Below are 24,068 nucleotides of genomic sequence, written 5' to 3'. Positions count from 1 at the left end.
AGTCTTCTACACCCTTGCTTCTCAGTTCTTAATATGTCTGTGTACCATTTCTCCTTTTTGTGAATGGGGAATTGTTTGTGAAGTTTTAGCGGGGCTAGCTTATCTATTGCTTCCATAAGAGAGTCATTGAATTTAGCGAGCGTATCTTCTACCTTATCTGTTTCAAGGAATATGGCTTTTTTCCAGATCTTCTGTAGTCCTTCTGTAGTGACTTTATGCCACTGACGTCGCCATATTGGAGGAAGAGGTTTGTTGGATGACCATTTGTTTGTTATAGGAAGGTCAAATTCTAACAGACAATGGTCTGTCCAGTCCAACTGAGAAGTGGCTTTACAGGGCAAGGTGGGGCAGTTCGATCAGAGTAAATCTAGAAGGTGTCCCCCTTCATGGGTGGGATCGGAATTGTGGAGTTGAAGCTCTATCGTAGACATGTCTGCAAGCAGAGCTTTTGTTTCTGTGAGTTCCAGGTTGTCTGCATGTATATTAAAGTCGCCTAGGAGAACAAAGTCTTCTTTGGCTCTGAGATAAGGGGCTAGTAATTCCATGAGGGAAAGGGAAAACCCTGCACATGGTCCCGGTGGGCGGTATATAAGTGCACCTTTCTTGGCTATTTTGGTAGAGAGATTAATTCTGAAAGTTATAATTTCCAGAGTAGGACTACATTTTTTCTCTAGAATAGTGACTTTCAGATGTTCCTTATATATGAATATATATAAACATATATACTGTAATGAACAGTATTTATGAAAGCAACACATTTACACAGCATTTGTGACTGTCCGTTTCAACATACCTTGGCACATAACTGCTTGGGTGCTGCTGACATGACCTCCACGTCCACAGTTCAACCCAGTGGGTCCTGTGGATGTGGGGGGTCAAGTCAAGGTACCACAGAAGTACTCCCTCCACCAAACTCCTATATTGACAGGCACAGTGGAAACCATTTGTTTCCAGTGTGTTTGCTAGCTCGATCTCCCAAGTATTTCCTATCTCCCAGTGCTTTTTGAAGTGACTATTTTCCCTGGCAGATGGGGGCTTCCCCTGGGGATAATTGCAAAAGATAAAAAAAGACACGTCTATGGTTTCCACCTGCCAAGGGCAGATTGGCTGTTATTTGTGATAAATCTGACCACCATGACCCCTGCCCCAGGATGAGAAAGGGCCATTGAAAATCACCCCTAGCTGCATCAATATTAGACCACCAGGAGTTACTTTGGTGACGGGAAGTGACCCTCTAACATATAGTTACTCTTCCAGGAGCAAATCGTTTGCGGACATGGTTTGTGCTCCCGTGGTCATTTCACCAGTTTTTTGTGTGCAAAATCTTGATGTTTCCTTGTTGTATTTTTGGGCCATTCCTTATGAGTGCGATAGGCCCAGCCAAACAAGTGAGTACTGTTTTTATCGAGCAACGTGTGGGGAAAACAACTCCAGAGGGTCTTCGGGCTTACATAATAAAGGATAAGGCCATTACCATGGACTTGAGCAGAAGCATTTCAGTATTGAACATAACTCTGTACTTTTCCTAGGCATTATTTATCGGCTCTCAGTTCCAGGCAGGGGGTTGGGATGCATTTCAACATTAGGTATTGCATGGATTTCTGGTGTAAAGTTAATTCCTCAAATACATTACCTAGGTGTGAGGGTATACTTTGGTATTGATTCACAAGACATTAAATCTATGGTTAGAAGTATCCATCAGAAGATTAAGCTGCATAGCTTCTGTAACATTCTTTCTGATGGATACTCTAACTGCAGATACCTTACCATCCCACCTCTTCCTGCCTTCTGAGGGTGGACATTTTGTAAGTTATAAGGTTCCAAGCTGGGCTTTGCACAAACTCTTCAGTTGTCTGTCGCTCTGTGTCAGAGTGCATAGAATGTTTCCGTGGATAAACTGCTGTCAGGGTATAGAGGTGGTCCAATATACAGCAAAGCATTCTCCTGTCAGAAGGCGGGACTGGATCATGAGTTAGGATGATGGCATTATCTGCTAACGTATTGAAGCTTTTATGGAGTTTACCTGATTCAGTCTGGTACCTTCCGAGATTCGCAAGGTGAGTAATCAGCTGTTCTAGTATCCACCAGGAAAAGTTCCCTAAGTTAAGTAACTTATTCATATGTCCAAACCTGTTGGAAGGCAGTAAAGCAAGACAAATGAATTCGAAAAAATTAACTTTATTTTGATACAAGTACTCTTATTATTCCTTGCATTTCCTTCATCCCCACAATATCCCAACCGTCACCATTTTAATTTGTAATACATGTAAAAACAAATGGTACTCAGTAAGCTGGGTGAATGAAACACGAGAACAAACTCAACCCTTCCTGCCATGGCTCGCCTTCTACCCCACATCTTTTGATGTTTTCCAGCCATATGTCTTAAAGGATTGTTTCTATCTAGGGTTTCTGCTTATCCATATTTGAAAGAGGAGACAGGTCTAGGTGTAACAATATCACCAGAGAATTGTTTTTGTGTTTTACTTGCATTAGCTCAAATAAAATGCAATTGAATTCTGCTTTAGATGAAATAGTTTTTATTAACATAATTGTCTTTCCCAGAATGGTCGATCTGTTAGCAAGCGTGGGGTGAGTTGCCAGTTCGGACCTGACGTCACAAGTAAATTCCTGGAAGAGAATCACTTAGACTATATTATCCGAAGCCACGAGGTGAAACCAGAGGGCTATGAGGTAACACATAACGGAAAGTGCATCACAGTCTTCTCGGCCCCCAACTACTGGTGAGAACTCTTCCTATTATACCTATCAATATATCTGTTATTTCTATGTGTTTGTACCATTGTGGATTTAAATTCACATGCTATGTATTTCTAAGAGTGCAAATCTTCTCAGCTCAGACAAAAGTCATACTATATTGAACAATTTCTATAGAAAGAACATACATTTAGGTTGTTTTACAAGGAAGCTCCATTATGCAGGTTGGATAGTGCTGTGCCTTCAGGTCCTGTTTCTCCACAGTCACAAGATGGAAAATATACATAATCAGTACTGATTAAAAGTCTGCCCTTTACAACCATAAGGCTTAATGGAGAAGTTAAAAGTAATAGCTTGCAACCATCTCTGTGTACATGCAGGAGGATCAAAGCAAGCACGTTTGAGTTAATTAACATTTGTACATTGGGTTGAGTACAGAAAGCGCATGCAGCAATTTCTGTGGCAGAGTTTGAAATTAGCAGTACGATCTCAGTATTGATCCATCAAGGTGGGTGAAAGCACTAGAATTAGTTTTACAGACAGGTAGGCGTGAAGACAGGAGATTTTCAGTTAATACTCAACCGAAAACTAGTCTAGGGTCGACTGGATTGGCTACGGCAGCGTGTTAGTGCCACTCAGCTTAACACCAGCTCTAGTAAGCTGAAATTGGCAAAGAGTGGCTGGGAGCTTCACCTCAATACTATTGCACAATCTACCCAACAGACAGTGCCTCCCGCCGTAGCTCATCACTTAGGAATGACTTCAGTCACCTTTCTACTTTCAGTTGGAGGATTTTGATGTATTTTGATTCATTAATCCTAGCAGCTTTCCTTGAATCTTAAAGGAAGAAGGTATTATAGGGTGATCCAGTTGTTTCTCTGTACTAGTTTACAAAGCTTAATTGACGTAAAAAGTGAATGGCTATTCTGACCCAAAAGTACCCTTTATATCCTTAAATTGTTGCCGATATTGCCGGCAATCATGAAGTGCCTTAAAGGCAGTACCAAGAGCTTTAAATCTAACACGTTGCCTAATCGGTTGCCAGTTGGGCTTTCTAATTCTATTTTGTACAGACTTAAATTTAGGTGTGCCTGTTAGCAGCCTAACTGCCGCAGTTTGAAGTAATTACAACTTATTCAGATGTTGCTGCTGCATGTTAACATATAGACCATTGCAGTAGTCAAGTTTTGACAAGATGATGGAGGTTATTACAATTTTTTTACATTAATGGGGTAGATAGTGTAATATCTTTTTAATCATCCTAAGAGTCAGGGAGTCGAAGAAGTCGCAGCATTCACCTGATCCCCCAAAGGTGAGTTTGCTATCTATTAGTACTCCTAGGTTTTTTGCTTTCCTAACTGGTGTTGGTAGAGTCCTTAATTCATCTGGCCACCATCTAGGGGACCAAAATTTGACCTGTTTTCAAAATTGATCACTTTTGTCTTACCCGATTTCCACTTTAAGCAGTTTTTACTTTAACAAATTTTTACTGCCTGCATACAGTCATAGAATTTGTCCCCTATTTCTCTTTCCTGGTTTGGCAGCAGAGACCCCACTATCTGTGTGTCATTTGCATACGATGTTAAATTAAATTCAAATGATATAATTAATTGTGCTAAAGATGAAACCTACACATTATATAGTGAGGGCTAAGCAATGACCCTTGAGAGACCCAGCAAGGGAGAGCGAAATGTTTTGAAACAAGGTGCCTAAGCCACAGTTACTTCCTTTCCATGAGGAAGGACTGCATGAGTTTTCAGGCCATGCCTAGAATGCCACTTGCATACAAGCGATCCATCAGCAGTTCAGGATGGACTGAGCGAATGCCGCCTTCAGATCTAACTTTATGAATGCTGAGTTGCGCTGACATCTGGAGCCTCTCTGATTTCTTCAACAGATTTGATAAGGGCTTATTTTGTTTTTTCAGAAGGTTAGAATGGATGCTTTAGGAAAGGGCCCTGATTTGAACATAGCGTTGAATAGTGAGGTGAGTATTTCAACTATTGGTTCAGGGGCCATTTTAATCACTGCTAAGGTGCGTGGATTCCAGGGGGGAGCCTAATTTAACAAGTTGGATTAAGTCTAAGTGTTGTTTGTTTAAGTGAAAGCAGGGCAAATTCTTTGAAAAGAGTCAAGGACGCTGGTAGGCCGGAAAAAGTATGTGTGCTCTTGTTATCGTAGATCGGTGGAACCTCTTTTGTTACCACCGTAGAACAGTTGAAAGTGTGAAAAATGTGTTCAACTTTGTTTAGAAAGAACAATGCAATTTCATCACAAAGAGTTTGGCTGCTTTGAATCTTCGAAGTGCAGGGAGAGGCTATTTTGGATACCGCCCTTAAGAGTTCTTTGGTAGTGTTTTGCAGCGGTTATTTGAGTGACATAAAAATCTGTTTTAGATTTTATTAACAGTGCCTTATATGAAGAGAGGCATTGTTTATATTTCTGTCTTTCTGAGCTATTATAGCTCTTTCTCCAGCTTCTTGCAGATGAGTTTTTGCTCCTTAAGTTCCTCCAAATACCAAGGTGCAGTAGTGTAGATGCGTGTGGGTTTGGAGATTTTTTTAGGTGCCAAAGTCCTGCACGCTGAGTAAATCCAATCAGTATAGCATGCCATGGCTGCATCTATATCGTTAGGTAATGGTGACAGGGAGGTAGAGAGCTGTTCCTCTAGTATGGCCCTTTGGTTTTATTCCATGCACTAATGAGAAGTGGGCTGTTGAGAGTAGAGCGGGATGATGTAAGTACCCAGAAACTGATTCAAACAGGATCGCTGAGTGATCCGACCCAGTGAGTGGTAATAGACCTGTATATACTAAGTGCGGGTTATTGGAAAAAATGCTGTCTAATGTGTGGCCTGCTTCGTGGGTAGGGTCTTGCACTAATTTGTTAGCCCTGTACTACTTAGTGTCCAACAGGCCAAGAGTCTGAATCCAAAGTTGATTCTAGATGGAAGTTGAAATCGCCAAGCATGGTGAAAATATTTGTGCAAAGACCATCTTCTAGTAGAGTATCAACAATAACGCTTTTTGAGCCCGGAGGTCTATAAAGTAAGATTCCCTTATAGGAGTAGTGATTAGATTAGTATTAGAGTATTGGAAAAAGGACAGAGCTTCGCAAGTAGTAGTGTTAATCGTTTCGAAAGTAGCCTACAAGTTGTGATGAACAACTGCCAGGCCCCCACCCCTTCTAAAAGCCCTATTCAGGGTGTGACAGATAAACCCTCTAGGTGTAGCCTTGACCATACCCGGGCCCGAGGATGTATGTGTCCAAAATTCTGTAACAAAAGCAATCTTTATATTGTGACTTTATATTAGTTTGGGACCCTCTGTACTATATTTCCCTAGCGATCTAGCATATACAAGAGTGCAGCACAATGGTGTGTTGCTTTGCTTGGGGCTATTAGCAGGGTAAGCGATCATATTTATGTTAAATACTATGAACATTATCTTGGGTAGGTAGGACAGTTGTGGCAGATTATTTGTGACTGGTTCAGTGATGTATAGAAGATTAAACATATGCTAACTGAGCTCTCAGCTCTGGTGTTTAAGGCATGAATTTCTGCCCTGGTATACCTTCTAATGTGCATTGCCTCAAGGGTTGAAGATACAGGGAGCTGGTGCTGAGCCCGGTCCTAGAGTGGACAGGTGCACACAGGCTGGCTATTGGCCCGCCAGCAGACATGCTTTAGCTGGGTTTAAATAAGCCCCTATGATTCTGGAGGCTTACAATAAACGTAGAGGGACTTGCAGCCATCCAATTGCTTTTATTAGTTGGCTTTATTGCTGTTTACATCAGTTTCAAGCAGACTGCATTGGTAGTGGTTTTACACCTTAGCACATAACAAAAAAGTACATAATAGGTCCAATCTAAATTGCTTGCTGTGACTTTTAATGGCCAACAGCTCGATGGCAAACATGTTGACAAAGCCCTGCAAGCTGACAAAACTCTGTCACTTGACTTTTTGAAGATAATGTTTCAAGCCCAACAGGTGACAATTAAATGGTCAGTATGAGTATTTCTAATCTGGTAATTTTTTACCCTGCCTTAGTCTGCATTCTGCAACCAGCCCTCATCCAGGTCCTTCCAGTGCGACAACCGAGCAGTCAGGAAAACATTCTCAGCAAAGATGAAGGGGCCCTTCCCTTCTTAAGCAAGTCCAAGGACTATGACTGATGTGCTGAACTTCTTTGGCTACTTGGCCCCCTCCCCATCTTTGCTAGTAGGGGTTACGTTAATCATTTTATCCAATTTGGCTCCAAATTACAAGAGACTACTGGTTTTTGGATATTATCCAGCATGGTCAGAAAGCAGCATTAGTGCCCATATCACTGTAGACACCCCCAAGAAAGGGAAAGTCTTTGAGTCCGAGACCTTCAAGGCTATAGAGACCGGGCCCAAGTTCCAACGCAATCGGGAAATCTAAAAAAAAAGTCAGAATGGCTCAGTCTTTCAAGATGTTTTCTCTTCTCAATGTCCTGCAGTCCAACGATTTTCTAGCATCTCTAGATCTGGAGGATGCTTATACTCATATAGCAGTGCACCCTGAACACAGGACATTTCTTCTTTCCAAGGTCTATGGACAATTCTTTTACTTAATGACTCTACTGTTTAGTCTTCATTCGGCACCCAAAGTCTTCACAAAATGCTTCGCTCCACTGACAGCGCATCTGTAGGAGCAAACGTGGACAGGTTTTCCCTTGGATGACTAGTTCGTCATAGGGTCATCCTGCAAATGCATGCATAAAGGGAGACAAACTTCCATACATTTATTCCGGACTGTTTGTCTCTCCCTAAACAAAGCAAAGTCAGTACTCATCCCAAATCTCAAGACTGTTATTCTGGTGTTATTGCAGCTGCACATCAACCCTCTGGTCCATCCGACTAGAGTAAGAGGCAACAAGTTAACGCTAGTACTGACAATCAGTATGTGAACATGAACGTTGGTGCACAGGAACAGGGCAGTGCTTGGTATGTCATCATCCTGCATTCCTCTACTTTTGCAGTGCTGCCTACAAATGCTTCCCCCTCTGGAGCTACCTGAATACAGTTGAAACAAACCTGAGGGCATTGGGACAACATCAATTTTGTAAACACTAAAGCCAGAAACGCTCTAATATGGTGGATGAGACCATGCAACATCATTGCAGATGAGATCATGTATTGTTTGAAATCAGAAATTCATCTCGCCACAAATGCTTATCCCAAGACTGTGGCTCATCTTCAAGCCCTGTCCACCAGTGTACTTCGATCCTCGAAGCACAGTTTCACATCAATATAATGAAATTTAGGGTGATGCACTTATCTCTAAAAGCATTCCTACCATGCAGTGTCAATCATCGAGTGCAGGTCAAAATGGACAACATGTTGGGCCCTACGATACATAAGAAAACAGGGTGGAAGAAGACCATACAATACAGTCTAGTCAATACCATACAGTCTTAGCTTATAAGCCTAAACAAGTACTAACAAACGACCTAAAGAAAGTTCTATTAAGACAGTTAAGGCAACAAAGATTCCCTAAATATGGATAACACTGATATCACTCCTTTTATTTATTGCTATATAGCTCCTAAGCATACATTAAAACAAGCAGGAAGCCTGTTTAAATACATTTTCTATCACATGGAGAGACCAAGTTGATGTTGCATCACTAGGGACACAAATTACAATAGAGGAAGCCAGATCGGCTGTAAAGGGCCTGCCGGGTCACAAAGCCCCAAAACCAGATGGTTTCCAACCTTAATTTTATTAAGTATACATCGATTTGTTGGTTGAGTAGCAGACGACTCCACGCGGAGCCGATCAACGCCACCTACCATTGCACAATTTCCATATACAGTGATACCGGGGATAATTCCAAGTTGAGAAATCTGCTGCTAGATAGTCTCAACCAGATAAGGTGTTACCGAAGTTAAGTAACTTGGCCGTCAAAGTAAAAAATAGAAAATCAAAATAGAAAAATCAGTGGTATGGTAGAAAATATTGATGAACATTCAAGGTGTATTAAAAAAGAATTGATATTAGTTGTCAGTAATGCCATGAAAACTTGCAGGCTCAGACACAGAACTAACTGTTGGATTTTGGTGCTCTGGTAACAATGATCACAGAAGTGAATTGGCACAGCATAGTTTCAGAACCTCTTGCTTGAGACCATCAAGGACAAATTTCAATTTATAAAGAACATTGAGTATCCTGGACATGTGTTGTTGGATTAGTTAGTAAAAACTCACCCTGGAATGATAAACAATGTTGTTAATGTGTTGAGCCTTAAAAACAAAGCACATTTGGTTCCTTTTTTTTATATTTTTTGTGAGTTCTACTATTTAACTTCATACAAAACGTTGCCACAGAGACTGCAAACAAACAAAATGCATTAAGGAAAAAAGATATTTGATGGTGAATAAAAAGGTGACAAAGAATTCAAACAATTAGCGCGTTGAAAGCATTAGGCAATCATTTTTTCATGAGTCCAACTTGATTCAGGCAATTAAGCTACATCTTAAGGATTCTCAGAATCACCTAAACACTCTATTAATTGTAAACTCATATCTTCCCCCAGATGCTTCCCATGCTCACCTATTAAAAGACCTATTTGTTTTTATCTCCTCCATTATGGAAAGGGAAGATTGTAAGTCTCTAATGCTAGTAGGTGATATGAATGCTAAAGTCTCCTCACACAGCATAAGGGTATTTTCTAACTCCGAAAGAAATTAAGCCCTAAAAATCCCCATTGCCCTATTCCCGAAAAAAAGCAGGACCGACAAAAGAGGTACCTTATTACTTGAAGGCCTTAGAAGCTTAGATCTTATAATATCTAATGGAAGGTTAGAAAATTATAATCCCGCAAACTATACTCACAAGGCCCCAACAGGGAATTCTATTATAGATTATCTAGTTGTTTCCTCCGAGTGTTTTTGTAACCTCTTAAGTATGGAAGTTTTGGGATCTGATTTTAGCTATCATATGTTGATATGCTTTAAATTTAATTACACTTGTGCTACGGTAGATCCATAGAATTTTAAAGGCAGTAATGAAGGGCTTAATGTAAATAATGGAAGAATTCACTGGAACACTCAAGCGACAGTCATAGTAAAAGCAAAATTAACATCTCTTATAAAAGATCAACTCCTTATAGTTTCGCACAAATATGATTCACTTCAAACTGATCTTTTAGAAGTTTTTTCCCGTTATATTGGTTCTGTGGCAGGATTATGTAAATCATCGATCCCCAACTAAACAGAAATCTTATTTTAATCCAATGCTCACCTTAAATAGGGAAATTAATAAATTGGTTAGGGCCCAGTTCCTGAACTTTTCGAATGAACGTAGTAATTTAACCAGCTTATTGAAGAGGAAAAGGCAGAGGAAAAAACGCTCTCTGAAGCAATTAAAGGAAGATGATGCATGTGTGCAGTTAAGAGGCAGCCTCCAAAAACAACTCTAAAAAATTCTGGGAAGTAATTGCAGACTGCTGCGTACAAGAGTAAGATCTCTTTTCATTCCTGTCAAAGTGGATTAGAAAATCCACTTGCTAGGACTATACGCAGCAAATATTAACTCCCCTAGTTTTTTTCCTGCTGTTATTGACCCTTTAGAAACACACTTACTCAACTATGTACACTCAGTGAGGGACATAGTTGGATTTATTTAAAAAATGAGATCCTTAGGAGCAATGGGTCCGGATGAAATACAGATGACGGTAATCACTTCTGTGGGCTACGTTTCTAGTCCCTCTGTTCAACTTTTGCTATTCTCAGGGGAAGATATTGCCGTCGTGGTCTGGTAGTATTTTAATCCTGTTACATAAAAAGGGCCTGAGCTGGGTATGCTCAGACGTGAGTCCCAGGCTCTCCACATCACTGGAGTCAAGCTATCCAGGCTGAAGAAAGACAGTCCTTGGAGGCTTGATTCCGGTCTAGGAAAGACATGGCTTTGTGGTTCGGGCTGGACTGTTCCCATGAGGCACAGGGTCAAGGCTGATTTGCATATAGCCATTGTCTGACCTAGGGTGGTGTGGAGTGCAAAAAAACGATGGATTTAGGCCCAGATCTTTGTACTGGGGTGAATGTAAGACATTGTTCTGCATTCTGTCCATCAACTGTGTTTTTTGCATTTAAAACGTATCCAGGCAACTATAGACAAATAGCTTTACTAGATGCAGTGGGAAAAATATTTGCACAAAGTATTCTTGATCATCTCGCGGAATGGGTCACGGAGAATAAGGTCCTACCTATAGAACAAGCAGGTTTTAGAAAAAATCATTCAACATTGGATATCACCATGTTGAAATTAATAGAGGAGAAATATACGCTATCTCGCAGATCAAATGTTTATATGGCCTTCATAGATTTTTCTATGGCCTTTGATAAGGTAGATCGGCCGCTCCTTTGGCGGAAACTACAAAATATGGGATTGCCTGCTCCCCTTTTTTCCTTAATCATTGCATTACATACTCAAACCTGGTGTCTGGTTTTAATGGGAGGAAACCAAGGATTAACCTCTGTAATTCCAACAGAAAACGTCTTGAAACAAGGTTGTTTATTAGCCCAGATAAACAAAAAGAGGAGTACCACCATAAAGAATCCCTAATGGGGTGTGTGACTGACAAAAGGAAATAATTTATCCTTTTGTTAAAAACCCCTCACTCACCAGCCTAGTGGTGACATGCTTCATCATCGGGGCCCACCCTGGCGGCCTAGCGTCACCAGGGTGTGCTACAACACCTGAAATACAGTAGAGCGGGTTGTGAGCGTAAGTGCAAAAATGGGTGTGTTAAAAATTGTCCTGGTTCAACTTAGTGGGAAGATAAATTTTATTTACAAGCAACTGGACAATATTAAAAAAGTGGCGAGATACTATGAGGGTAGTTACGGCCAAAAGTATCTCTGTATATGTACTGGTCTACATGTTTCAACCTTAGATGGAATATGCCGTGTTTTCGTCGGGACCAAAAACCTCTAAAAGGCGCACCCAATCCTAATTCCTCGTGACCCAGTTAGCTAAACTCGCTAATGGTGAAAAGCTCTAGCCTCAGAGGGCGAGCGTGTGTAATAAAAATAAAAAAGGCTCCTATTCTAGTGTCTGTTGCATCAGAGGGCAGGGAGTGGTGTCACCACTTAATGAAACTTATTAGTTTTGTCGTGATGGAAGAGGCCAATTACCTACATCTCTCCTCCGCTGCCCCGCTACTGTTTATTAGCCCCCCTATTATTTTCTTTATATTTAGCAGATCTGCCCGACTGTCTCTCTCAGAGAGAGGGCGATGCTCCAAAGATTGGTAGCCGGCCTTTCGCATGTCTCCGTTATGCTGACGATATAGTCGTGATGGATCTTACTCCTATAGGGCTAAACAAAAAGTTTTCATCTTTGCAGAATTATACGGTGGCTCATTATTTAAAGATCAGTGTCTCCAAAAGTAAAATTCTAATCTTGAAAAGTGGCAAAAGCAGAACATTTTGTAAATTCAATTGGCACGTTGATCTTGAAAAGTTAGAGGTGGTTGATTCATACGTATATTTAGGGAAAATAATTGCGAGCAATACGAAGAATAAATCCCATATCGAACACAGCACCAGTAAAGCTATGTCTCATGCTAATGGTCTGCGCAGGTTTTATAGCACAATGGGAAGAAGGCACTTTTCACATCTACTGACGATGCTGAAAGCAAAAATTCCATCAACCTTATTATATGCTATTGAATCAATTCCTGTAAAGGAGTGGAGTTTTTAGAGAAGATAGAAGGCCAGATATTACGTAAACGGTGTAATTTTAATACGCTAGTTCCTTCAGCTGCTATTAGATTAGAATATGGACTGATAAGCACTTGTATTCAAGGTCTTTCCAGAGTTTTAAGCTGGGGATACCAGTTACAAAACAGTGAACTTTATTCCCTAATAGGCTTCATGTGTAAGGAAATTTTCGGTGGTATAGGGGGGAAATACTCTTTAGGTCGAGATTTCTCTTTGGCTTTAAACATTTTTTGTGTTGCGGAAGTATCTATGATTTCCCTCCCGCTATCAGAATTTAAATCCTTCGTAAAAAATTCAAGTGGGAGGATCAGCTTCAATAGAGATATAGTGCTATGTAATACTAAGGAGAGATTAAAAATAATAACAAGGTCTACTTCTCCGAAACTGCCTCAGAAATATTTAACCTGGAACCCAGACCATGGAATAAGACGCTGGTTTGCCATATTTAGATTTAATCTCCTACCTCTAAATGATTTAACAGGATATTGGTCCCAGAATTCAAAAAATAGAAAAAATTGCAATTTTTATGAGCTGAGTATCCAGAACCTGGATCATGTTTTGTTTGTTTGTGCGGCACTGGCCTTTTATCCTCATCTTTGGCTTAGGCCGATGTTTTTACAAAATGGTGTTAACCGCATCCGTGCGGCGCAGATTCTTCCGCGGTGCTGGACATTCCAGAACAGGGTGCGGTCGTGACGGAACCATTCCGTCATCAGCACGGCTCAACCGTGACTGATGACAGAATGTTTCCGTCACCAGCATCGAAGGGGTTAAGGACGTAGCCTCAGCTCGCAAATTTCTCTTTATTCCCAAAAATGAAGCTGTGTGTGCAAAATTGTTTAACTTCTTTAAGGAATTTATGTACATATTTTAACTGTATATTTTCCAAGTGGGATTTAATTTTTGAACAGCTGATCTTCTTTTTAGTCATAGTATTCTCTCTTGATTACGAATGTATTTTGCACTATTTGGTCTTTATTTTATAGGCTGTGCTTATTTATTACGTTTTTTATCCCAAATTGTAAACTTGCACATGATTAGGTTGCTTTTACTTATTTGCACAGTACAAGAAACGCTCTGTTCTCTCATTGTTTGCTGCTAACTCTAAACTTTGCTCCTTGACAGTGCTTTATGTTGTCTCGGTTGCTTTCTAATTGCTATTTGCACAATTCTGAATATGCCCGGTTTCCTCATTGCTGGCTGCTAAATCCCAAATGTTTTACTATCTTGTTTCCGATGTATTACCACATGGTTTATTGCATTTTATGTATTAATTGATGTTATTTTTAAAGTGGGCCTCATTGGAGTTCAAAAACTTTAATAAATTGAATTAAAAGCATTTGACCTCCAATTATGTATGTCCTGTAACAGCTGGGTAAGTAATTACGGATTCTGTGATGCCAGAAAAAGAGTGGTTAAGATAAGACCATAGATTTTGCATTGAGAACTGTGTGTCGGGCAGAAAGACCATATTCTGCATATAAAGCGAGATTGTCATGCTACTGAGCTCCAGAAAAAACATCTGTTATACATAGGAAAATAATTATTTTACTGATCACATTTTACAATAACTCACATCCTTGAAAGTAAATATATGAGTTAACTTACTTCCATCATCTCTTTGGTCAGAGGATGACACTTTAAGAGTATGGGAAGATGAAAAGTGCTTGATTCAAGAGTAGATGATGAGGGTCATGGTAGGAGGATTAACTGAGTTCGACAGAGTTATATAACCTCTGGAAACTTAAGAAGTGTGGGTGGGGTACAAGGATGGCTGAATGAAAGAATGGTGCTTAAGGAGGTTCAACCCTATGCTAAAGTTGTTGATAATCTGCTTTTTAAAACGGTGTATGTTGATGCATGGAGTCCTGCATCAACATACACCGGTTAAGAGACCGTATCCTTGAACAAGAGCATGAGAAATATGTACAACAAACAGTTCACTCAGATTCCTGGTGACTTGAATTGGAGGATGAAGTCAGTGCCAAAGTCACTGTGTTACATATTCTTAACGCCACTTATGCAAGCCGTAGGGTAAGGCCTTAATTTTCCCCAAGAACAGGTTAAAGAACACCTTCCTTGTATTTAGTAGGAGTGGCAAAGGGATTAATGCATTACTGAGGATAATTCTGTAGCATTACTTCATGGCATTTTGAGCTGAGGCTCCCTATCTTGGACAGTCTATTCAAAGAGTCCCCTTGTTGTGTAATCACTGAACAAAAGTTGCTTGTTTGAGGGTTCAAGATGGAACCCAGTTTTGCAAAATACTTTCGTTTGACAATCCCGTAGTCCTGTCTGTCTTCCCGTCAGATATTTGTAGCACAGTTACTCCCATACTGTCACCTTAATTGATTTTCATGCTCTCCTAGCATCCATTTCCTGATTTAAGCAAAATCTTAATTACATAAATGAATAATTGTTCCTTCTCTCTCTGTAGTGATCAAATGGGCAATAAAGGAGCTTATATCCACCTCTGTGGCTCTGACCTGAAACCCCAGTTCCACCAGTTTCCAGCAGTGGTAAGTAACGTAGCACACTTGGGAGACCACTAGTTCCTAATACCAGATACTGGATATTCATGACAGAAATTGATATGATATCTTAAAAGAATATCTCCCTCCTCATTTATTTTTAAATATAGCATTTTCATTTTTCAAAACTATTTTGTTGAGGGAAAATGCCTGTGAAAACATTTCTGTTTCTAACAAAATCCAATTGTAGCTTGTACATCAGCAATGCGTGTATATATGAAAGAGAAATGAAATGAAAAACAAACAGGAATGTTTGCTCCATAGCCATTGTAGTTTACATGAGTACGCTTGATGTAGCTCCTTTGAAGCACTGCCATATCTCTTCGATCTCATCCAGTTCTTTTTGCGCTCAAAAGAACAAAGATAGCTGAATGGTGTAAAGACTTATTGTCTCCCAGAGCATACTGTTGGAGTTGTCTTCTGGTATCTCATACTATCCAAGATTGCAGTAAATATTAAGAAATGCTATATAGGAAGCTGAAGGACGGGTACTGAGCAAGCTGGGGAAATGCCCAGGATGGTCTGCCTCAGGAGCTCACTTCACCAAATTTGCCAGAAAATGGGATCCATCTACCCTTAATGGGGCCATATTTGACACCCATTTAGGTACATCTGAGGATTGGCCAGTTAAAGTCGCAGTCCAGAGAAGGTTTGACGCTGAGAGCTTAGATGGTAATTTTCTCGATATTAAGGTATTGTTCAGTGTTTAAAGGTCTCGCATATAGCCGAAATTACCCTGCCGAGAGCCACTATTTGTCACCAACATTGAACCAGCCTCAAGATCAAGGTCATCTTTGGCACCAAGAGTAATGAGCTCAGACAGCTTATTGATTACAAGGAGGAATGTAGTGCAACGGACTCAAAAATGCCAGTTACCTCAGCAGTAGTGCTCACTACAGAGAATTCTAGCAGTTCCTCTGCCACTAGGCCAAGATAAGAGGCCAGCATACTGTCATATTTAGATGTACGTATGTGTATGTATATGGTATTTATATTGTGTGAATCCTATCTAAGAGGAAGCTGGCCACTGTACATGGTAACATGACACTCCGCAATGTCCGTTCCTCTGCTGTAGAAGCAAGCATTATAATACACCAGAGCAAGAAATACATTTTCATTATGGACAATTCTTTTTTTTCAGTCTTCAGAATCTGTCCACAGGAGTTTTTTGGGGGGTGTTTTGGCTTCCGAAAAAGCCGTTAAATTAGGCATGAGACTTAATATGAACAGTTATCCCACAGGCTGAAACCAACATGCTCATCAAAACTTTGCACCCATAATGTCAAGCAAGCAAACTGGTACTGCTAGTACCAACAGTCTTAAAAGTCCGGTGTGGAAACCTTTAGTTCTTTCGTCCACTATAGGGTAACAAAGAGAAGGCAAGAAAAGAAATCTGGCATGTCTGAAGAAGTCCTCCTTTTCATTGAGGTGAGACCTTTGCCGCATTACTAAACCTAATGCTTGCAAAAGTTTAATTGTGTGCTTAGCTGCATGTTCAGCTCCTCAACACACCAGAACAGTCAGATGAATTTATTGGGAAATAAGTGTTTCCAAACAGATTTTGCAACTTTGCAAGCAGTTAGCTCTTAAAAGTTTCTTAGACGATATGATCATGCATTAATGTATATTGTGGTGCTGTCCTCAAATTTTCTCCAAAAAGGAGAAATAAACGACCTTTGAGATAAGGAAAGATATTACAAGATCAGATCAAATAATACATGTTAAAAACACTGCTCATCTGGCACCTCCTACTTACTAGTATAAAATCATGCTGAGGCAAATGTAATCTAGCTCAACTCGGATGTTTAACAAAAACCTAACACTCCTTTTTTAAGGTTCGTCTAGTTTTGGAGCTCCTCTTGAGTAGGAGATCCATAAAAGAAAAGTTGGTGAGGTTCTAAAGAGCGACTGCTTGGAAAATAGGAAAGATTACACCCAGGTATATAAGAAGTTTGTTGGGAGAGCTCATCAGCAGTGAGTGCATGTGTACTATTGGAAAAAGCTACAAAATCAGATATCCGAGAATTGCTCCTGAAAGCATGCAGTATGGTCATTTGAACCTGCTTTAAGACTACACTATTATCTGGAAGAAGTGCCCTTTCATAAGGTCATCTTATGTAGTGAGGTGTAAAATTATGCATCTGTGGGAGAAGCAAGTTGATCTATCAACATGCCAGGATGAGGCTAATCCTGACTTTTAATCAATAGAGGTGCATTTGTGTTCTAGCACTGGCATGGTTGGTGATTCTGTTTGCCTCTTTGTTCACATTTGTAATATGTAAACAATTTATAGAGGATGATCAAAATGTGGAAGAAAAAGAGGCAGCCACCATCAGTTGCCCCTTCTACACCTTGGAAGTCTAGTATAGAATTGACGACTTGGTTTAAACGTGTGCAAACACATATTCAGTATGGGCCATATGTATCCATCCAAATTGCGATCGCAAACGCCGAAATTCGCAGAATTTCAGCATTTGCGATCGCAATTGGGCTTAGTGGTATGTATTAACCCCTCCCCTGCTGATGACGGAACCGCTCCGTCATCAGCTACGGTTGGGCTGTGCTGATGACGGAGCTGTTCCATCATGGCCCGGCCGCCGCGCCTGCGCGGCGCTGATTTCGCGCCTGCGCGGCCGTTGTATTGAGCGGAGCGGGTCATGACGGAACCACTCCGTCACCAGCACAGCTCAACCGCGGCTGGTGACGGAGCGGTTCTGTCACCAGGATGCGGCCGCCGCGCGGCCGACCCGCCAAGAAAGCGCTGCGGCGGAATAGCCGCCGCAGCGTATGGGTTAATGAAAAACTGCCTTGCAAAATACGGAATCACAAAATTTGCGATTCCCTATTTTGCGATTGCATTTAAGGAATCGCAAATTGCGATCCCTTAAATGCAATGTAAGAAGCACAGAAAAAGTGCAATTTGGCCTTAAGAAATCACAAATTACAACCAACTTCAAGTTGGTGGTAATTTGCGATTTCTTTGAATAATGCATTTTTATACATTTTTCAAAGTGCAATGTGGCGCACATACATGCTCTTAGGGCATGTATGTGCGCCAAATGTGCACCCATGCTTATTTCAGGGGTGCAACAGGGTGTCCTTTTGACACCCTTGCAACCTTGCAATTGCATTCTCAATTTGAGATTCTCTAATTGCTAATCGCAAACTGAGAATGTCTTCCCATTCATTCCTATGGGCCTCTAGGCCCTTAGGAATTAATGGGGAGGGTTTCCTTAATTGCGAATCACACTTTGGGATTCGCAATTAAAGAATATGTATGATTCGCAAATCTTTTTGCAAATCCTATATACATCTCGCTTTGCGATTCTCAAATAGCGATTCTCTAAAATTTGCTATTTGGGTATCGCAAAACCAAACTTTCATACATATGCTCCTATATCTCTCGGAAGATTGCCTTTTTAGGAACTGTAACAAGAGGATGACTTCAAATTTGGGACAGTGAGTGAAATACAATTTGTAAGCATCGATGACCTCATTACTGTATTTCATCAAATTAACATGTCGCTGAACCCATTCCTCTTTCCTTCCTAAAGTTACTTGAGGTTTAATTGACCTTTTTCTTTCCCAATCTGACATCTTCAGTGTTGAGATCACTTCAAATGTGGGATATTGAAAGCCTTAAAATATATCTAGATAACAACTTTTTATGACTTAATGGTGTATTTACCCCGGCTTCACATCTTCAGCGCAGTCTGTTGCTAGGCGAGTAGTTTCCTAAGGTACCCAAGTCAATCCAGGTGAACTAAGAGCTCCTTCTTAAAGAGACAAGTCAGCAGTGGCGACATCTCAGTCAATGGAGCAGTGGCTACATATCAGTCTGTGCAAACCACGTCAGTCCATGCAGTTGCAAGCAATTATTTCACTGATTGTTATATATGGGCCAATAGGTCAAGATGTTTCACACAACTTGTTTCTTTAACTTTATTCTGGTGCTTGTCTGTTCACCTGTGATTTTTTCTTTTACTCTGCCAGTCTCAGGAAGGACTGCTAATTTAATTTACTGTTTGCAAAATTATAGGAAACCATATGGTGGAGAAAGAAAAGTCGCTTGATAGAAATTCTACTTCTACATCGTGAATGATGTCTTTAAATTCATAAACGTTACTCCAACTCTCCATACATGCAGGAATATAGGTGGTTAGTCAATGGTCCAATATAGCATTTAAACTAGGGAACTGGATCTGAAAAGAAATTCTGTGACAATACATATTGCAGAATTCATAAAGGAACAATGTCACAATTTCTCATGTAAACTACAATACCTGTGGACATTATTTGCAGATTTATTTTTTCTTTGGCATAAAGGTTAAAAAGAAATGCTTTTATAGTTTATGTATTTTGAAGTGGTGACTGAATTTCAAGATGTTGAAGAAAAGATAGAAAATGTTGCCTCCTTTTGGCATGTTGTCTTTATAAGGTTGTTTTAAAAATATATGAACATTTTATGTTTAGAAATATATTCTAGTAACATACATAGGCGTAAAAATTCTGTTTACTGATTCTAGAAAACACCCAGCATGGAGCAGCATATACAACATATATTTGTATAGGAGTTAAGAGCCAATAAGCTGATTCTGGGTAGCAAGAGACAGCCTAGACGTCTCAAGCTTCATTCTTGATGACTGTAACTTACAAACCATAGGTAGAAAAATAACCTGCCTATAATCCACATTTACAAAGCAGCTAAAGTCTGTATCAGGTGAATATAGACCCCTGTTGTATCTTGATCAGTGTCTTGTGCAGCAGTTATTTAAATTGTGCTCACCGGATACCGTTGTCACTTAGCTTGAGAGACTTTAGTAGATGTGACAGATAACCGAAGCTGCTGCCCAGTATCACACAGCATAGTTGGTAAAGAAAACAACAATTCTGTATTTTTCTTCTTTCTCTAGCCTCACCCGAATGTCAAACCCATGGCATATGCGAACTCGCTGCTCCAGATGGGGATGATGTAGCAGCTGTGCCCTCCAAGCTGTAAAGCCGGACTGTTCCCTTAGCCTTTCCCTCCACATCCGCTGGCCCAAGCCTCTATGGTTTGTGTGTCAGGGGAGTTAGAGGGTAGATCTCCATGGACAGCAAACAGGAGGCGGAGTTAACCCACTGCGATTCTATGTTCTGGCATTGCTGGGACCCAAGAAAGCAAGCACTGCCTTGGTCTTCGGTGACTCCTGTGACAACTTCTTACTCTGAAAGAAGGTTTCTCTGCTGGCCAGTGCTGCATCTAGTATTGGAGAGCAATACTTTGGGTGAAGTTTAAAAGCTAATTGCAGAACCCTTTGGACTTTTTGAAGTGGACGGAGTGAATTCAAAAGAGAACCTTGCTGATGTAGAACACCATTGCAGACAAAAGAGCAGTGTGTTTCTGATATTCCCAATATTTTTAAATAGGTTGCAACAAAGTTTGTTTTTCTCTCGGGAGATGGGCGGATGATGTTATGACTGATAGTTGGCTTGCAAGTCTGGTCGCTGCAGACATGCATCTGCTGTTTTGAATCTGAAGGTCAAGGGTTTTCTTGTTTTGTTCCATCCAGTTTCCCTGTGAATGAACATACTCCTTCCTCTAGTGCTGCTTCTTGTTTTGAGCTAGGTGTCAAAACCTAGGTATCCTATGGACTGAACCGAGGATACTGTGAAGAATGTTGGTATGACTGCACCAAATCCATCTTTCATCCAATAGACCAGGCCCTGGGGTTGAAGGGGGTAAGATATGTAGTCTGATTTATTTTGTGTTTTACCTCACTCGCTAGTTATGCTATCAAGCTATGGGAAGCTTACTAGAGTGGCGAGGTAACCTGGGTGAATGGGATGGAGTGGAACATGAGAACACTAGCACAGGGTTACGAGGTCTTTAGCATTCATCTGTCTCCCAGTTCAGTAGTGATTGAAATTTATTATTTTCACTTATTAAGTGATCTCTTGAAGGTGCTTTATTTAAATGTGTCTCAGTTGAACCTCCCCCAAAAACTGAGGAGGTATGTTTTTAAGGATGCTCAAGCTTGTCTTGAATGGGTACCATCATTGACAAGTGCTTCTGGTAGGTAAAGATTTGAATGGCCTTGGCGACTGCGAACAGTCATCTCTACCTCTAAATGAGATTCCTCCAGAGAGATGATGGAGAGCATAATGCACTATTTGGTGGTAGCGTGCATTGTTGCTGTATGTTCATTCTTCACAGTACTTGCTGCATTTAATGCCATCTGCACACACCCTTTAATTATAGTTTCTTTCACCAGAACTCTACCTGAGCTAGTTCACCAGCATTCTTTACAAACTAATCAGTCAATGCATTGAAAGGTCTGCCATTTCTGGTACTCTTCTTGAATCCTGATAGTGTTTTGTGCCTATTAGTGCCACTGGATATGTGGTGCGGCAGCCTATTAAGGTTCCAAAGTGAAATATGAAACCAGACATCTCTTCAGCCATTCAACGTATAGTTTCTAGATTTCCACTGCTTCTCCTCTGACTATATTTACCCTTCTCTCTTCCATCCTGCTGGTAAATTCTCCCAAACTCTTCTTGAGTCTGTATGCAGCTTTTACTAAGGGACTTTCAGTTGGTCAGTATGGTATACCTTATATTTTGTCACATTAGCGTTAACTGTCATCGCTCACTCAAAAAATAGTATCTTGTCTGCTTTCCTTTTTCCTTGCACAAATAATGCTGGCGAGAATGGCTGGTAAAACCAGAGAACCATAGTATTACCAAAGGGCCGTGTCTGGGATAAGCTGCAATTGCTGTGACCCTTCCAGCCCAGCGTGAATCCCACGGGAATGGGCATTATCCAACAGTAACAGAGTTATGAATGATGTACTTTAATGCTGAAGTTCTTTGACTTGATTTCTTTCACTGGCAGAAAAGCTGGTAGAGAAATCACTTGCATTTGATGTATGTTTGCTTACTAGAGAATTATTCCTTATGTGCCAATGGAACCAGAAACAATTTTAAATTTGATTTTAATATGCGGAAAAACACGTACTTTGAGCCACCATATCTGTCTCAGAAATACCATGCCCCTTCTAAAGTTCCGCCCTCTTATTATCAACCAAGTAAAACAATATTAATTTGTTAGCAACTACCTTGGTAGAATAGGGGCCGACAAAACTACTATTCTTGTTATGGAGAGGAAGGTTAACATTAACATGTTGTCATTTGGTTTATCCTTTTACAGCGGGCTGTGAGTCAGTTTGATTGAACCCAAATATTACTTTTTCTGTACTCCAAAGGCATCCGGGGGACTGGGGCATTTGCATTTAGCATGTAGTCTTATTTGATAATAAGAGTAGGGAAGCACATTCTGCTTCAAACCAGGATTCAACAAGACCTGCTTTAACTGCAGAATGCAGTTCTGCAACCGTAGTCATTTAACGTAAGTTAAATGGGGAGAAACATCTCCGTGAATCCAGGGAATCCAGGGAGCTCAGCAGAGAACAGCTAAGAAGTTGAACAAAAGGGGTTTACGGGTTGTACTATGCAACGGCTCCCTTGTTCAAATCCGAATTTCCTCTGTTTTCCCTGGTCCTCCAGTGGAGGTATATTTAGTATCCAACAACCCACCTAATCAAAATCAGGGAGAAAATTCCTATCACACTGATTCATTCATTTGATGTATTGTTAGCAGTTCCAGTTGAGCTGACCCTCTTGGCCGTGGCGCAGGTAGTGCCCCAGACAAATAGCAAGAAATTATTTGGGTGCCACAGCAGTTTCAGATAGCAAGGGCTGCCAGAGTGGGGGATAGTAAGATAGGAAATCTTTATCACTGGCCAACATGTGAGAGTCACTGACGAGTCCAGTACATCGTTGTTGGGCTGTGTGATGATTGTGAGTGCTGCGGTGTTGGTAAATACTTGCTTCTTCATCGTGGTGACAGAATAGTAATTGAGGCCCCCCACATAGTTTTTGCACTGATGGTCTCTTGCCTTGTAGGCACCTGCTTTTGGGAGGCCTTTTTATGCCAATTAAGGTACATTCTCCACATGAAGGCACTTGTGTATACCAGCTCAAACGGGTTTACTCCCCTCCTAAACGCACACGTATTCTGCTATTTTACTGTCTGTAATTAAAGATCATAAGGTGAATCAGTTTTCTTGTGTTGCTGTATTTTCTTTTTAAACTAAGTCATCTCTTGGGATAGATATGTGAAAATCATACCAGCATATGTTTGTACCTAAGCACATTTTGAGGGAAAGTGAAACTGATTCAAATGTGAGAATGAAATATTAGCTGCTGTTCTGCTTTTCATACAGGTGTACCCTGTTCGTATTTCCACCCATCTTCAGGATCAGAATACGCAGGTTTGAAAATGTTTTGAAATATTAAAATGCAAATGAAAGAAAGCAACCATAGGAGGTAGCATTTGTCTACTTTAATTGCCACCAATGAACCCTTCCTGACATTTTGTTGAAAAAAACATGAATGCATTTAAAACTGAAATAACTTAGCCAGAATATTTTATTGTTGGTTATTAGAAGAATAAAAACTGACACTCCTTATTAAGGATTATAAAAGTAGTACTGACTCTGTATACGTTGCTAAGTCAGTTCAGTTTTGGAGATCATCCAGAGAAATAATCTACTTAAAATATACCCATTACTTGAATTGAAGTATACTTTTCATTTTCCATCAAGGAAACCATTCTGATATGTTTAAAACGTTTCACTGATTAGCAAGTTTATACCATGCATCTGAGAGTGATCTGAATCATTATGTGGTTTGTAAACCTGGTTAATCATGTAAACAGATTTTGCACTGAGGTCTGAACCACAAGGATACTCCTGGAGTCCATTTGTTGGTAATACTTAGCCAACATATGAACTAATCTCCAAGTTAAAGCCATGCATTATCTGTTGGTAATGGCTATGTTCTCACAAAATCAGCTGTGGCTGCTTTCTTCCTTTTAGCGAAGGCTTTGTGTTCGAGATCTACCAGCTTTTTGGTTACATATAATAAATTGAATTATCCCGCCTAGCTTTCCATTCTTGGTGAAACCCAGACCAGTGCAATGGTTCCATAGTTAAAAAAGAGCTGGTTAGACGTGACCCTTCTTCAGGATTGT

At 40.4% G+C, this 24,068-nt stretch overlaps 1 protein-coding gene across 1 annotated transcript in view; it reads left to right on the top strand.

Annotated features, from left to right (window-relative positions):
• PPP5C (protein phosphatase 5 catalytic subunit) overlaps nucleotides 1-23,096 on the top strand; it is a 349,815-nt gene extending 326,719 nt beyond the window's left edge. The window contains exons 11-13 of the mRNA XM_086938408.1: nucleotides 2,563-2,741; nucleotides 14,902-14,983; nucleotides 19,909-23,096. Coding sequence (XP_086794534.1) covers nucleotides 2,563-2,741; nucleotides 14,902-14,983; nucleotides 19,909-19,971 — 324 coding nt within the window. The 3' untranslated portion in view covers nucleotides 19,972-23,096. The remainder of the gene's footprint in view (nucleotides 1-2,562; nucleotides 2,742-14,901; nucleotides 14,984-19,908) is intronic.
• The last annotated feature ends 972 nt before the right edge of the window (nucleotides 23,097-24,068 follow it).

The sequence above is a fragment of the Lissotriton vulgaris genome, chromosome 9 (genome assembly GCF_964263255.1).
Source record: "Lissotriton vulgaris chromosome 9, aLisVul1.2, whole genome shotgun sequence".
Classification (NCBI taxonomy): domain Eukaryota; kingdom Metazoa; phylum Chordata; class Amphibia; order Caudata; family Salamandridae; genus Lissotriton; species Lissotriton vulgaris.
This window is presented reverse-complemented; position numbering and strand designations above follow the sequence as displayed.